This window comes from Brachyhypopomus gauderio, unplaced genomic scaffold (genome assembly GCF_052324685.1).
Source record: "Brachyhypopomus gauderio isolate BG-103 unplaced genomic scaffold, BGAUD_0.2 sc134, whole genome shotgun sequence".
Classification (NCBI taxonomy): Eukaryota; Metazoa; Chordata; class Actinopteri; order Gymnotiformes; family Hypopomidae; genus Brachyhypopomus; species Brachyhypopomus gauderio.
The window spans coordinates 5001-22500 of NW_027506955.1; the positions used below are offsets into that span (position 1 = coordinate 5001).

The 17500-nt window shown below is 47.0% G+C and overlaps 1 protein-coding gene across 2 annotated transcripts in view; it reads right to left on the minus strand.

Moving 5' to 3' along the window:
- Positions 1-17500, minus strand: part of LOC143499440 (MAM domain-containing glycosylphosphatidylinositol anchor protein 1-like) — a 45207-nt gene that overhangs the window by 1487 nt on the left and 26220 nt on the right. The window contains exons 1-2 of one of the 2 annotated variants that reach the window (XM_076994092.1): positions 2512-2835; positions 142-281 (exon numbers count right to left, since the gene is read on the minus strand). In XM_076994092.1, the coding sequence (XP_076850207.1) occupies positions 142-281; positions 2512-2563 (192 nt within the window). In that variant the 5' untranslated portion in view covers positions 2564-2835. Of the gene's footprint in view, positions 1-141; positions 282-2511; positions 2836-17500 lie in introns of those variants that run through there. The other variant, XM_076994091.1, reaches the window with a different exon arrangement.

Below are 17500 nucleotides of genomic sequence, written 5' to 3' on the forward strand. Positions count from 1 at the left end.
TGTTTACATGTCTGTGTGTGCATGCTCATGTGTGGTGTTTTCTTTTGCAGCCTTTTTGTGTGTGTGTGTGTGTGTGTGTGTGTGTGTGTGTGAGAGAGAGAGAGAGAGAGAGAGAGAGAGAGAGAGAGAGAGAGAGGGCACCTGTGGTCGTGGATGTCCCTTGACCAGGCATTGCAGCACGAGTGTGTCTCCCTCGCGGATGGTGTAAATGCCTTCACTGATGTTGTCTTCCTTCACCACACACGCCTGGCCCGAGTGCACGATCTGGGCATTGGCAGGAGCTGAGCGGCACAGAGACAACGTAGAATTAAATCACTCGTCATCTTAGAAACATCAGTCTTTCTTGTGAAGTAATACACAACCAAACACATCCTTTTAAACCATATCAGCCTAGAATAGCCTTTTCAGAAGGGTTATTTAAAGGTTTTTTTGCCTTAAGATTTTTCCAGAAACCCTTCAAGACTCCCAGAGTTTTGGTTGCTATGATAGTGTTTCGTTTAATTTTGTTTTCATTGTATTTGCAGGGCGGTCAAATAACACAGCTGACACAGTGAAGCCCTCAACGGCTTCAGGGACATCGGATGGAGCACAGCGCGTCTCTCCCATTTACCCATGATCCTCAGCTCCGCAGGCATGCCACAGACCTTCTTTATGGATCCATACGCACTGTTTGTATAAGAGAGCAAACTAAAAATGGGGTCCTGAGGAAACACGGCAGACAGCGGTGCAATCTCACCTCCCGCCTTCTCTCAAACGTCTGCGTTACATTTTCTCATTTATTTATTTCCAGGAGGTGCGGCAGTACCGGCTGGGTGGACTCACGCCCGAGTGTGTCTGCTTCCGCACAGGATTTCACCCAGAATTCCTGAAGAACACGGGCGTTTGATATGACGGCCACCAGCCAAGGTGCAGCACTCCACAAGATCATCTTCAGCCCCGGCGTGTCCGTGGTGGGACCCCGTGTGCCTCCTGCATGGAGGTGCTGAACGCGTAAACAACGCCTCTCGTCCGAAGAACCTTGAAATATGGCACCTCTTGGGCAGCCATGTTGGGGGCAGCCATGTTGGGGGCAGCCCCTCTGCCGCGAAACACACCATTGAATGCTTGAGCTTCAAGGGCACCAATCAGAAGACGTGTGGTGATAAACAACCAATTCCAACACTGCTCATCACCCTCTTGTCTAAAAGTAGCACAAGCATTGGCTAAGAAACACAAAATACTCAGATTTCTGGACACACCATCAGGGTTGCCAACTTTTCAAGATCACTTGGAGTGAGATTTGATCTTTGGGGGGTGGCGAGTGTAAATTGTTAGTGAGGGGGGGTGTAAAATAGACACAAATTAAGTATTATATCGCGATCGATCGATCGCCAGTGGTTGGCGAACTAGTAACTCATTGAATCATAGATGTAGATCAGAGGTAAATAAACTATTTTTTTTCAGCGTGAGAAATCGGATGTGTGGCGTGAGAGCGTGTGAAGACAGTCAAATACGTGTGTTTCACGCTCAATGCGTGAGAGTTGGCAACCCTGCGCCATTATACAAAAAAAAAAAAGATGTGTTGCACTCTACATTACATAAACTTTGGACCAATTTCAGGCTTTTACAGACTTTTAGATGTGCCTAATGTTTACAGACACATACCACATTTAAGTCTTCCTTTTCTTTATTTAAATTGTTGCACTTCAATCTTGGTACACCTTTGGAAGTGAGGAATACTGGTGTGTGTGTGTGTGTGTGTGTGTGTGTGTGTGTGTGTGTGTGTGTGTCTGTGTGTGTGTGTGTGTGTGTGTGTGTGTGTGTGTGTGTGTGTGTGTGTAGGAGCAGGGAGAGTGAATAAAATGTGTGAATGACAGGGTGTTTCACCAAAAAGCCCACCCAAAGAGCTCCTCCAGGATGTGATTATTATTGATCTGCAGTGAAAGCAATGTGTGTGTGTGTCAGTGTGTCGGTGTGTCGCGGTGTTAACTGTCCTCGGACATGTCACAGTTTATGGGACCTTGAACCTCAGATATTTATGGATTGCGGCATGTGGAGACCCTGCGTGGCGCTACATCTCACAAAGCTCCCACAAGGTCGAGACCTACACTGGCATGAAGAAGTAAATGGTCTGTGTGTTAGGCGGGTGCGGGAAGTCAACCGTGCAAACGTTGCAGGTGTGAACACACAGCATGAGAGTGATCATATTCAAGGGTCATATTCGCAATAAAGACCTGATTTTACTGCTGACCCAGGCGGAGCTTGGACGACATCTCTGGGGACCCAGCACCTCCGTGACACAGAGACCGTAACCCCGTCGCTTTAAACCACATAAAACACGTTTGTCCTCACAAATCACTGTCACGTAAACCCCGTTTACACATCAGCCTTGAACCTGGGCCGTACAGTGACGAGATTTGGATTACGTGCGTTTACACCACCGAGTGAAACGCGTGTCTGGTTAAGCGCTTCTGCTCTGAACACCCGCCTCCTGTCTTGGCTCTTTTCTTGTACTTTTTTGTTTCGACTTACCAAAGTTACGAGGAAGACTCGTAACTTTGCTGTTTCCATAGCAGTGTCTCATGGGTGGTTACATCACTACGGTGACCATACGTCCTCTTTTTCCTGTGCATGTCCCGTTTTTAGGACCTAAAAATGTGTCCAGCCGGGATTTCTAAAATGCCTAAAATGTCCAGGGTCCTTGTGTCCGTTGACGTTGAGGTTTGCTCTCCACAGTCAACATAAACCATGTGGCTGTTTTTGCTTTGACCCTTCTCCATTGGTCCCGCCCCCTCTCACGCTACAATTGGTCGATTATGTACACGTCTCTCATCCAACCATTTGTCAGACTGCTGGTCAGCATGCGTGTAGCTGCTTCACAGAAGAGTATGGCCAGTATTGGTTCTGATTGATAGTTGTTTGTTTGTTTGTTTATGTAGTCTTTGTTTTGTTCATGTACAGCATGTATACGACATAATAAGAGTCTTCTTACTCTAACAGCACCACCTACACTCTGATTAAATTCTTTTTATGTAATACTTGTAAGCCTAATAAAACAGAAGTTAAAATCTGACAGAATTATATATGTAAAGTGGTCAGAGATTGTGTGGAAATCTGTATTAGACTGGTCTCCCACAAGTGGGTTTCACATCTGTCTTGCTAAAACAGCATTTTCGTTTGTAAAACGAAAAGTATACTTCAGAAAAATATACCTCAGACATCAGAAGAACATTTTTATATAGGCTACAGTGGAGGAAATAATTTGATCCCTTGCAGATTTTGTAATTTAGCCCACTGAAAAAGATATGAACAGTCAATAATTTAATGTTAGGTTTATTTTAACAGTGAGGGATATAATATAGAGAGATAGATATAGAGAGATAGAATATAGAATATCCAGACCGGTTAGATACTCCTAATTTCAACTCATTACCTATATTAAAGACACATGCCTTGTCATCTGTGAAAAAGACACCTGTCCACAGAATTAATCAAACTCCAATATAAGGATGTTGTAGACATGATTGTAGACCTGCACAAGTCTGGAACAGCTACAAAACCATCACCAAAAAGCTGGCAGAGGAGAGAACCGTGCTATGATTTGAAAATGGAACAAACACAAAATGATCATCAGTCAACCTCCTGGTCTGGTGCTCCACATAAGATCTTATCTGGTGGGATTTTGATGATGAGATGAAGGTGAAGAATCAGTCTACAACTACACAGGAGAAGCTTGTTAATGATCTCAGTGCAGCTGGGATCTCAAGAACACCACTAGGAACACACTAGGCAGTAATAGATTAAATTCCTGCATTACTCGCAAGGTCCCCCTGTTCCAAAAGACACACGTGCAGGCCCATCTGAAGTTTGCCAACGAACACCTGAATGATGCAGAGAGTGTTTGGGAGAAGGTGTTGTGGTCAGATGAGACCAAAATAGAGCTCTTTGGAACTCTTTGGTGTCTGGAGAAGAGAAATGCTGACTATGGCCCCAAGAACACCATCCCCACCCTTCAGAATGGAGGTGGAAACATTATGCTTTGTGTTTCTCTGCTAAGGGCACAGGACAACATCACCGTGGCGATGAGGGGATGGACAGCCCAGGTCCCGTATGAATCCTGAGTGAAAACTTTCCTCCCTCCACCTATGATTTTATTTTTTTTAACTGTGTATACATGAGGCTGCTTCACGCCCTCCACTTACATGAAAACCAAAATATGGACATGGTAATATGACATGATGGAGGGCTTTGGTTGTCAAATGTGATTCAGGGGGGAAAATAACACACCTCTCCTAATGCAACCACTATTGAGGGAAAGTCTGATGGGAAATCTACACATTTAAAAACAGGTGCTGAAATCTGAATCTGAATCTCAAGTACAATCTGAAATACCAAAGAAAAGATTCATTCTCCACGAACACAAATTCATCAGACATCATTAATGGACTTGTAAACACAGACATATTTGTTTCATCATGGTATTTACATTCACACTGTGAGGCAGTATGTCAGAGTCATATATCAGAAGCCTGAGTCAGGACAGGTTGGCCTGTCAATTTGTTTATTATATAAACTCTCATTATTATGCTGTCTTCTGAATATAAAAAACTGCAACACTTTAATTCACTTGATTGGAAATTTGCATATTCTTTGCATATGCATGTGTGTGCGAATGTGTGATAGCGTTTCGTATCTCCCATAATCTCCAGTCATTAAGAGAACTGCTTGTTAGCATGCTGGACTATGCAATCATTTAACTTTAAATACTTTCTCTATCACCACGCAAACCTGTGAAACTCCATTACTGAAAACTGTAAGCCTATGCTAGGATACCCTTTCTCCATATCAATGTCAGAAGGAATCCATTTTTTTCAGAGAGCGAATCAATTTTGCTCTCCATTTTGTGTTCATTAGCTTTATGGTGCATTAAACATTCACGTTTGAAGACGTCCTTTAGATGTCTTGGTGGTTTTCAGACTTTTCCTGCCCTCATCAGGACCAGAATAAATGATAATGACGATGATGGAAATTACAGAACCACTACTTCAAACCCTAGTTCTTTCAGTGGGATGCTATTAGTTCTTGCATTAGAGTACTTATGTGTACTTATGCGTTGGGAAGGCATATCTCCTACTCCTTAGGACAGCTTTAGAGTTAATTAAAGTGGTGGATTTGACATCTTGCAGATGTGAATCTATGGCGTGGATCTTTAAAAAATCACTAGCCAAGCTGGGCTCCATCCTGCCGCCGTCATGTAGTTGAGACGTGATGTGAGTTAACCTCCTCCAGCCTGGCTTGGACATAACGAGGCGTTTGTGTGGGAGGGGGGGATAATATGCCTCAGCTGGATCTTCTCCTCTCTTCCTCTTCCTTTTACTGCCCTCTCCCCGGCCCCTCATCGTCTGTCGATAAGACTGTCTCTACTGTAGCCTACCGCCATTCCCGATAATACCAACAGACGTATGATTTTGTTTTTCTTAACCAATTGTTTTGTGCCACATTTTAGTTCTTCTGTATTTCACTGGCTGTCTTCCTTAATAAACTAACTAGAACTCTTTCCTGAAACTGTGAATCTGTTCTCCTGAGGGCTGAACAAATTTGTGAACCCTGATGGCTATAGTCAAGGAATAGCTATAGTTGGACTGTTGGAAGCATAACAATGCCTATGTAGTTAGGTAATGTTAGCTTAGTTTAAGAATAACATTTTTGATTAGTAAATTAAATTGCACACTGATGTCTTTGTGTTTAGCTAGCTAGCTAGCTAAACAGAAAAGCTAGCTAGCTAGCTAAACAGCACAATATGATCGTATTAGCTGTAGGCTACACGACTTCTGTGGTTGCCATAGTTGTGTCCGCTTGCATTAGAGATTGTCAGCTAACGTTAGCTAGTTAAGTAGGTCTGTTACACATATCTCAACTAGTGTTTTCTTCGCCTCAAAGTTGACTCAGAAAGAACCGTCTGAGGGCCGTCGCAAAATAGAGCAAAGACGTCCGAATTTCACCTAGAGTGAGAGAATGAGACTTCATCACGGTTAAGGATAAAAGGTTATAGCTGAAACGAAAGCTTTGCTATTAAGTTATAAATATCAGTTTTTATCAGATCACTACAACATAGCTAGTTTTAATCTTTCTCTTTTCCTGTTAGCCACACAAAGCACACACAAAACATTCACAAGTGGAGACGTGATGGTGGTTATGGCCTATTTCTTATTCAGAGACTGAAAACTAAAGAAGAAATCAGCCATATATAAATCACTTGCGGCTGCAACTGTTTAAGCCGTACATTTCACATAACTGGAGGCTAAAGTGACATAAACAATGTTTAAAAGCCTGCCTAACATTCATGCTCGTAGATCTTTATACCACATCTTCAGACCATGGTTATGCCCAGCCAAAGTCTCAGCCCAGTGCCTGCATCACTGAAGTGTGACTACAGGGGTTCAAACAGGGCTAGATCTCAACAGCAGGTGAGGAAGACGCTATCTGAGCTTTACTTACTCACAGAGAAAGACATGGAGAGAGGTGAAAATTGTAACACATTCAAAGAGGGTTATGCTCCACTGGTTGTTGGTGTGTTGTACAATCGCGGAGCATTTCGTCTGCCCTATCACTGACCCATTCAAGCATCTAACCCCTCAGCCGCCGTATTACACCAATTACCCAGCAGCCTTCAACAAGCCAACGCTATTTCTGGACTACTCACCACTTCATTGTGCTCTCCTACTTTCTCTGTCCCTTGCTCACTTTCTCTCTCTCTCACTCTCTCTCTCTCTGTCTCTTTCTCCCTCTCACTCTGTCATATTCAAATCAAATAATGTATTTGAAATGACAAACAACAGTATGATTGTATTGGCACACCACGGATGACGGAACACGAGTGCTGGTGTCTCTCACTCCAGAAGAGTCACTTTTTTACGAGCTCAGAACACGAGTGCTGGTGTCTCTCACTCCAGAAGAGTCACACCGTGACGATCCCAGATCACACCACCAGACTTTCTCTGTATTAATTTTATCAATTGTAGGTCTGACGCAATTATGGATATTCCTGACTTTTAATCTAAATTGCCCCCCCCCCCCCCCCCCCCAGCAACCCCTAGGCAGAGAACATGGGGTAACAGCCAACCTCAATGACATTCCTGAACATAAAGCATTGAATGCAAACAACCAAGTACATGTGAAAATGAATTGATCACAATGATGTATCAGGGGGCAATAATGGACTTTACCATAGATCTGTACTCTATGTCTCACCTTAATTTCTATTTAAATTCTATTTAATTTCTATTTGGATTTCTAATTTTCTATCATTTTCACTCTGGAAACATGTGTAGTTGAGGTGGAGGTTGGGTAGGCAGTATTTGGCCATGGGGTAGATCTCCACAGGTGGAGACATGTGCATGGGTGAGGAGGGGGGGGGGGACCAAGTCAGACTGTCAAGTGACACCAACCACTCTCTCTCTCTCTCCATCTCCCCTCTCTCAAGCCTTTCTCTTACATTCTCATTCTTTCTCACTGTCAATTTTTTCCTCTGTGTTATTGTTTGTTTTAGAATTTCTTTAAAAGACGCATAGCAAAATGTAACGGGTACATATTGATATATTGATTAAACAAATCTTTTTTTTAAAGAAAAAAATTCTCTCAGTCTCTCCCTTTATGTCTCTTTAACACTGTCTTTGGATGCGTCTTTGTCTGTGTGAGATGCGAGTGTCTCTCTCTTTCTATTTGTGTGTGTGTGTGTGTGTGTGTGTGTGTGTGTGTGTATGTGTGTGTGTGTGTGTGTGTGTGTGTGTGTGTGTGTGTGTGTGTATGGGGGTGTCATTTTTATCACATTCTTTCCAGTCACAGTCCATCAGAGGGGAACACAGACCTCAGGGAAGAGACAGATGAGGAGAAACAGAATGGACAAGAAAATCAAGAGAACATGAACACGAATCAATAAGACACGCACACGGAGTCTCCAGAAGATCAGGAAGCCATAAACACTGACAACAAGTGCAAATATAAACACTAAAGAGATGGACTGAGAGAAAAGAGACCCATCCAGAATACAGAGAGCCTCTCTCATATCTGAGTGACAGAAGTGCATCCTGGGAGTGTGGAGAGGACACGCCCCCTCCCTGAGGAAGCAGCAAAGCTCATTCTGGGCAGGTAGAGGCCAGCGTGGAGGCCAGTGTCTCACACCAGGAGGACTCTCACCTCACACAGCACAGAGGAGCAAGTGAGTCACCTCTTTTATAAAAACATTTTGCCTCTCTCTCTCTCTCTCTCTCTCTCTCTCTCTCTCTCTGCTCTCTCTCTCCCACTGTAAAAACATTTTTGCTAGACCCTCTCTCTCTCTCTCTCTCTCTCCCTCTCTGCATTAAAACATTTTGTCTCTCTCTTCCATCTCCCTGACTCAGCTATATGGTATAAATCATTAGTCAAGCGGAGAGCTGGAGTGATGTTTGTGTGTGGAGGGAGAGGCCCGTCGGGCCACTGGCTGGTCCGCACCGTCCACACCCTTCACCACAACTCCATACCGATCGACTGTCAGACGAGCACTGATATTGGCATGACACAGGGAAGTCAATAGACACAGTCAGCTCCACTTAGAGAAAGCTGTCCCTGACAGGCAGATGCCTAGCTCTGTGTGTGTGTGTGTGTGTGTGTGTGTGTGTGTGTGTGTGTGTGTGTGTGTGTGTGTGTGTGTGTGTGTGTGTGTGTGTGTGTGTGCGTGTGTGTGTGTGTGTGTGTGTGTGTGTGTGTGTGTGTGAGAGAGACCCCAGGAAAGGTGTGGTAAGGAGTGTTGCTATCACACACACTCACACTCACGCTCTCTCTCTCTCTCTCACACACACACACACACACAAACCTGTAAGGATGCTTTATATGATTGCTACATAAGATCCACTCATGCATACCAGTAACTGTCAGCTTCTCTCTACAGTATTTAAATGGCATTTTAATTGCATGGTCCAGGGGGAAAGTGTTAAACTCCTTTAAAACGTTTCCTCTTGACTGGACTGTCTTCCCCTACGTCTGTCTAGCTCAGAGAAGCCCTTGGCAAAGGTGTCAGCGGGATCTGACATGAGCGCTCACGGGAACATGCTCGTCCGTAGGAAGAACCTCCTTCTCCTGACCGATCTATAGCTTCCTCTGGTGTTGCCATGGTGACCACAGAGTGTTGAGGGAAGGGGGGGGGGGGGGGGGGTAAAAGCCCAGATCATCCATTATGATGTCATTAACGGGAAAGTTGGCAACACCATGAAAGTTAAGTGCGTGATACATCATGAGGAACTAGAATACATCAATAGCGCATACACACGCACACACACACATACACACACACACACACACACACACACACACACACACACACACATTCACTCACACACACACACACACACACACACACACACACACACACACACACACACACACACACACACACACACTCACACACACACACACCACACACACACACACACACACACACACACACACACACACACACAATTCACTCACACACACACACACACACACACACACACACAACACCAGCCACCAAACATGAGGACATCATCTGTCTTTTCTCTGCAGTGTTGGATAGTTAGAGTGTGCACTTGATCAGCGGGGCGGGAAGAGAGGCCCGCATGCATCGATCTGGGAACGTGACCCTGGAAATGTGAAACGTGACCCTGGACGTGTTAAACGTGAGTCACCCGTGGGAGCACACGTGCAGTCCTGACGGCCATGCTGCACGCATGGACTATCACGACAAAAGACAAAGAGAGGGAGAGGGAGAGAGAGAAAGAGAGTGTGAGAGAGAGAGAGAGAGAGAGAGAGAGGGAGAGAGAGAGAGGGAGGGGTGGGAGGGATAAGCTGATATCCAGTGATTTTACCAACACCAAAGAACTTCAGCATCACAGCAATCTCTCAGACAATCAGACACAGCCACATTATAACCAATGAAAAATATCATTATAACCAATGAATACATAATACACAACAAATCATACACAACAAAAACACACGTAGAGCCTGTCTAGACGCTGTGAGCACAGAGTGATCATTGAACCTGCCTGTTGCAGGCAGACCTGCTGCCCAGAGAACACAGACCTGCTGCCTAGTGGTGACAGACCTGCTGTCCAGAGAGAACAGACCTGCCATCCAGAAGGGACAGACTGGCCTCCCTCTGTCACCTGGGAGTGTTGGAGACAGAACTCAACCTCTTAGCCAAGTGTCCCAAATACAAATAAATCAGAAACATGTTCCATAAGAAAACACACAGCATGTGTCCTGAGTTTGGACATGACGGTAACAAAGAAAAGCCCTACATGTGTGGAGAGTGGAGTCCAGCCTAGAACCAAGACCTCAGGAGCTCCTGCCTTCAGAGATCAGTGATGACTGAGTGTGTACTTGGTACTTTTACACTGTACTGGTACATTCCAGTCTTTCCTGGTACGTTAGTTTGCTTTGGCAATACTGTAATGTATTCATGCAAATAAAGGTTTGTTCACTTGCGAGAGGACAGAAGAGTGAGAGAGGTGTGAGAAAGGGAGATTCCATCACTCCTCAGCCACCTTTCACAGTGCGCATCAGGAGTGAGAGAGCCATGTGATGAGAAGTCTACAGAAGTAGCTCAAGTTCAGGGTAGCGGTCCAGGTTCAGTTTCATCCAATCAGATGGTGAAGAAGCAGGAGTAGCAGAATTAGACCAGCATCCACCCAAAGTTAGCCGGTTCCTCCTGGATCCTACACCAGTATGATCCTACACCAGTATGGTCCTGCACCAGTATGATCCTACACCAGTATGATCCTACACCAGTATGGTCCTGCACCAGTATGGTCCTGCACCAGTATGATTCTACACCAGTATGACCCTGCACCTATCTCTCCCCATCCCTCTCTCTATCTCTCTCTCTCCCCATCCCTCTCTATCCCTATATCTCTCCCCATCCCTCTCTATCGCTCCCTCTATCTCCCTCTATCTCTCCCATCCCTCTCTATTTCTCCCTCCCTCCCTCCCTCTATCTCTCCCCATCCCTCTCTCTTTCTCCCTCTATCCCTCCCTCTATCTCTCCCTCTCTCCCTCTATCTCCCCCCACCTCCCTATCTCTGCTCTGAAGCTTGTATCTAACACACTGTGCATTTGAGTTCCTGTATCATCAAACAGGACAGAGAGTGTAAAGTGAAGGACGAACCAAAAGGCAGAAGTAGAGAGGTGGATATAGAAAGAGAGAGAGGGAGAGAGAGAGGAAGAGGAAGAGAGGAGGAGGGAGAGAGAAAGGGAATAAACTGTGTATAGAGGGATGAGTATAGAATGTGTACAGTGGGAGGGGTGTTTGCTAAGTGGATCAACAAGAGTTTATTTATCGAAGCTCTGTATCCACACACACACACACGCAAACACACACACACACACACACACACACACACACACACACACACACACACACACACACACTCACACATACACAAACACACACTCACACACACACACACAAACACACACACACACACGCACACACACACACACTCACACACACACAAACACACACTCACACACACACACACACACAAACACACACACACACACACACACACACACGCAAACACACACACACACACACGCAAACACACACACACACACACACACACTCACACACACACACACACACACACACAAACACACACACGCAAACACACACACACACACACACACACACACACTCACACACACACAAACACACACACACACACACTCACACATACACAAACACACACACACACACTCACACATACACACACACACTCACACATACACAAACACACACACACACACTCACACATACACACACACACACTCACACATACACAAACACACACACACTCACACACATACACACACACACACACACACACACGTCTCTCTGTTCGTCCTTGCCCTTTCCCTTGATGAGCTGAAACAAGGTATCAGGTCATTCACATGGGCTGAGACATCCACCCACACACACACACACACACACACACACACACACACACACACACTTACACCCACACACACACACATACACACACACACACACCCACACACACACTTACATCCACACACACACACCAGAGCTGAGATGGATAACGACGAATGTGCGGCACACAACATGTGGACGGACCAGAGAGAGGGGAGAGACACACATACAGAATGGTGAAGCAAAGATGAAACTCCAGTCCGTGCTTAGATCTCCTCCGCAGACTGACAGGAGGGAGATGTGGAGAGAGAGAAAGAGGGAGAGAATGACAGTGAGCAGGACAAAGAAGAGAGATAGAGAGGGGGCAACAGCATGGCGTGCTGTTTGTACTCGAGGCACTCAAAGAGCATGTCGGAGATGATATCAGCCCCGCCCACTGACAGCCTCTCAGCTGGAGAGGCAACCTGCACTGGGGAGGGGGGAGGGGGGGGGGGGGGGGGGGTGTATCAGCTCCCGCCACAGCCCCGCGCCACAAACGACGTTATCGCTTCTGCTCAAGACAAGAGCTCACGCAAACGGCTCTTTTGCCGTTAAGGAGAATTAATAGAGCTCAGACGCTGGATTTAGATCAAATGGTTTCACTCTAAGCTCGTTTGAACTGAAATTTGTTGGAAAATTGGGCTCATTCTGGATTTCTAGCGGTAGGCCGGGCGGGTCGTATGGGGTAAAGTTTTTGAAAACCTACATTTTCTTCTGTTAAGTAGACGGTTATTATATAAAATGTCGAGACGACATGCTTGATGGTGCAGAGAGTATAGAGAAAATGAAGGACACCCGACTTCATATCATGATAATGAGACACCATGATATATCGCCCAAGCCCTACGGAGCGTTAATGTCATTATCTTCAACTAACGCCCATCATTTAGGAGTGAACCCTGACAAGGGAGGAGGGATGGTCTCACCAGTGCAGACAGGACGCTGTGGGCACATCGAAGCTCACTGCAGCGGAAAGAACGACGTTAATGCTTCAGAGCCATCTGCTCACACTTAACCTGGACGGACGCCGGCCGGCCGTGACCGGAGAGACACTTTTCTCCACCTCTGCACGGCAACTGGAACTCATATCCAGGTCAAGTGCGGAGCGCCCTGACACCTGAAGCATCTGACGCTGCCCTGAGTCTCCGTTTGCGGATTCTGATCTGGGGTCAGGCCTAATTCCCACCGAACCACTGTGGATGGAAGTTCAGAGCAGACCTGCAGAATGACACACGCCTGCCTGATCCGAGGTCAGCGTGGGAGTGCTGGTCAGGAAGGTCTCCGCATTGGTGGAATTTTCAGGAAAATAAAGGTTAAAATACTCCCAGCTTCTGTCATGAAAACCCTGTAGGCGTGGAAGTTCTTCCTGTGTGAGAGTGTGTGAGTTTGTGTGAGTGTGTGAGAGTGTGCGTGAATGTGTGCATAGCATCTGTCTGCAGGACGTTCAGTGGAACTGAACCCAGTAATAACAACAAGGGTCTCCCTCATTCCACGGCCTGAATTTTTATGCAGTCCCTCTGTGTCCATATCAGATACATTGATCCTGCCATGCGTATGTGTTTCTCCTCCTACACACACACACACACACACACACACACACACACACACACACACACACACACACACACACACACACACACACACATCTGTCTCCACTACACTACAATGGAGTTGATAGAAGATCAGCAGCTGGTGCAGGTTAAAATTAGCAGCTCTATGTGTTAGTGAGTGTGTGTGAGCACATGTGAGAATGTGTGTGTGTGTGTGTGTGTGTGTGTGTGTGTGTGTGTGTGTGTGTGTGTATGTGTGTGTGTGTGTGTGTGTGTGTGTGTGTGTGTGTGTATGTGTGTGTGTATGTGTGTGTGTGTGTGTGTGTGTGTATGTGTGTGTGTATGTGTGTGTGTGTGTGTGTGTGTGTGTGTGTGTGTGTGTGTGTGTGTGTGTGTGAGTGTGTGTGTGTGTGTGTGTGTGTGTATGTGTGTGTGTGTGTGTGTGTGTGTGTAAGTGAGAGGGCGAGAGAGATGGTGTGTGCACCCTGCATAAGGAGCAGAACCTGCTAGCATGTGTAGGGCAGTATGTGTTCTGGATTCTACTAAATCTTTCCTCAGGAAGATAATGGGCTTATGGAGGTGAGAAGGTGGGGAGATTGTGGAGGAGCAGGAGGAGGTCAGAGTGGTGGTAGTGGAGTAAGAGAGGAGGTGAGGAGGGGGTCAGGGGGGTAAGAGAGGAGGTGAGGAGGGGGTCAGGGGGGTAACAGAGGAGATGAGGAGGGGGTCAGGGGTAACAGAGGAGGTGAGGAGGGGGTCAAAGGGTAACAGAGGAGGTGAGGAGGGGGTCAGGGGTAAGAGAGGAGGTGAGGAGGGGGTCAGGGGGGTAACAGAGGAGGTGAGGAGGGGGTCAGGGGGGTAACAAAGGGGTTGAGGAGGGGGTCAGGGGGGGTAACAAAGGAGGTGAGGAGGGGGTCAGGGGGGTAACAGAGGAGGTGAGGAGGGGGTCAGGGTAAGAGAGTAGATGAGGAGGGGGTCAGGGGGGTAACAGAGGAGGTGAGGAGGGGGTCAGGGGGGGTAACAAAGGAGGTGAGGAGGGGGTCGGGGTAAGAGAGTAGATGAGGAGGGGGTCAGGGGGGTAACAGAGGAGGTGAGGAGGGGGTCAGGGGGTAAGAGGAGGTGAGGAGGGGGTCAGGGGGGTAACAGAGGAGGTGAGGAGGGGGTCAGGGGGGTAACAGAGGAGGTGAGAAGGGGGTCGAGGGTAACAGAGTAGGTGAGGAGGGGGTCAGGGGGGTAACAGAGGAGGTGAGGAGGGGGTCAAAGGGTAACAGAGTAGATGAGGAGGGGGTCAGGGGGTAAGAGGAGGTGAGGAGGGGGTCAGGGGGGTAACAGAGTAGATGAGGAGGGGGTCAGGGGTAAGAGAGGAGGTGAGGAGGGGGTCAGGGGTAAGAGAGTAGATGAGGAGGGGGTCAGGGGTAAGAGAGGAGATGAGGAGGGGGGTCAGGGGGGTAAGAGAGGAGGTGAGGAGGGGGTCAGGGGGTAAGAGAGGAGGTGAGGAGGGGGTCAGGGGTAACAGAGGAGGTGAGGAGGGGGTCAGGGGGGTAAGAGAGGAGGTGAGGAGGAGGTCAGGGGGGTAAGAGAGGAGGTGAGGAGGGGGTCGGGGGAGTAACAGAGGAGGTGAGGAGGGGGTCAGGGGGGGTAAGAGAGGAGGTGAGGAGGGGGTCAGGGGGGGTAACAGAGGAGGTGAGGAGGGGGGTGCAAATACCAGGTGCAAAAAAAAGAGAGACAGTAAGGGAGGAGCTGAAAAGAGGGAGGATCACCTGAGAGGGAGAAAGACACAGGACTGATGATAAAGACCTGGTGTCAAAACAACTGGAAAAAAGGGTGAGTGGAGTTAGTACAGATGAGTGGAGTTAGTACAGATGAGTGGAGTTAGTATGGATGAGTGGAGTTAGTACAGATGAGTGGAGTTAGTACAGATGAGTGGAGTTAGTACCGATGAGTGGAGTTAGTACGGATGAGTGGAGTTAGTACAGATGAGTGGAGTTAGTACGGATGAGTGGAGTTAGTACAGATGAGTGGAGTTAGTACGGATGAGTGGAGTTAGTACGGATGAGTGGAGTTAGTATGGATGAGTGGAGTTAGTACAGATGAGTGGAGTTAGTACAGATGAGTGGAGTTAGTACGGATGAGTGGAGTTAGTACGGATGAGTGAAGTTAGTACAGATGAGTGGAGTTAGTACAGACTCCTGTTTGAGATGAAACAAAAGATAGAGAGAGGAAGAAAGAGAGTCAGAGATTGGAGAGGTTAGAGATGGACAGATAGAGAGCACAACAGAGGGAGAGAGTGACAGAGAGACGGCAGGTCCGGGAGAGAGAGCGACAGAGAGACGGCAGGTCTGGGAGAGACAGTGAGACAGAGAGACGGCAGGTGTGGGAGAGAACGAGACATAGAGACCGGGTCTGGGAGAGACAGCGAGACAGAGAGATGGCAGGTCTGGGAGAGACAGTGAGACAGAGAGACGGCAGGTCCGGGAGAGAGAGCGACAGAGAGACGGCAGGTCTGGGAGAGAACGAGACATAGTGACCGGGTCTGGGAGAGACGGCGGGTCTGGGAGAGACAGGTCCTCTTAGGTACGCATTAACAGTAGTCATTCGCGGCACATTACCTTCACTCACACGGGAACAAAAAAGGTGGGAGGGGACAGCAGGCTCGTTAACTAATTTATAAATAATGCATAATTAATGTGTCACAACTAATTTATTAAATGCTCTCTGGCATGCTCGTTAGGAATTAACGATGATTACTCTGTCACGCAACAAAAGCAAGCAGTGTTAGACTAGGTGGTCCTTCACAAGGAGTCAGATGGAGTCAGAAACGGTGGTGGAGCTGGAGGCCAGAGAGTGAGACACACAGCAGAAAGGAGCCGTGTCCATCCAATCACACGTGGGCACCTCCGCGTGGACCTACAGAAGGACGGGTGGAGTTCCAGGACAGGGTGTTGTACATGGACTTTCCCTCAGTGGGACAGGTGATGGAGGAGCACCCTCTGAAGTGAAAGTGTGTGTGTTTACTCAGGTATTACTGCTTGGTGAGGACTACGGTATTACACTGATTTGTGAGGACTAAGGGATTATACTCAGTTGATGAGGACTAAGATATTACACTGCTTAGTGAGGACATTACACGGGGATACCACAACTACCACCCATCATGAATCCATTAAGAACGCACTATTGAAAACACTCATCTCCACCAGTTGGTGATTTTGTTTTGCCACCCTCCACACACACACATATATACACACACACACACACACTTTCTCTCTCTCTCTCACACACACACACACACACACACACACACACACTCACACACACACACACACACACACACACACACACACACACACACACACCTCCTCTGCAGCAACAGTTACTGGTGTTTTTTGATGAGTGCAAATGTAAAATGTGTGACACTCTCTCCATTTCAGTCTTGGTGATGTTATCCCACTGGAACCAAGATATCACACACACACACACACACACACACACACACACACTCACACACATGCACACACATGCACACGCACACACATGCACACACACACACGTGCACACACATACACACACACAAACCCAGACCATCGCACGCTCATACATACACATGAAACACGAAATGAAACTCTCCAGATGAGACAACAGCCAAGCTAAAATCACATTAATTATCAATATAACAATGGGACAGAAATCAGAACCATTTACATTATCTGCTACATTTCTCAAACTGACACTAACACAACCTCTCTCTCTCTCTCTCTCTCTCTCTCTCTCTCTCTCTCTTGCTCTCTCTCTCTCTCTCTCTCTCTCTCTCTCTCTTGCTCTCCCTCTCTCTGTCTCTCTCTTTATCTCCCTCTCTCTCTCTCTCTCTCTCTCTCTCTCTCTCTCTCAGACACAAACAAATTAACCCAATATAAGATCCACTGCCTGTCTCATTAGTTAACACTGTGTTATATGAACACTGTATATGTGTATGAGGGAAAGAGAGGGA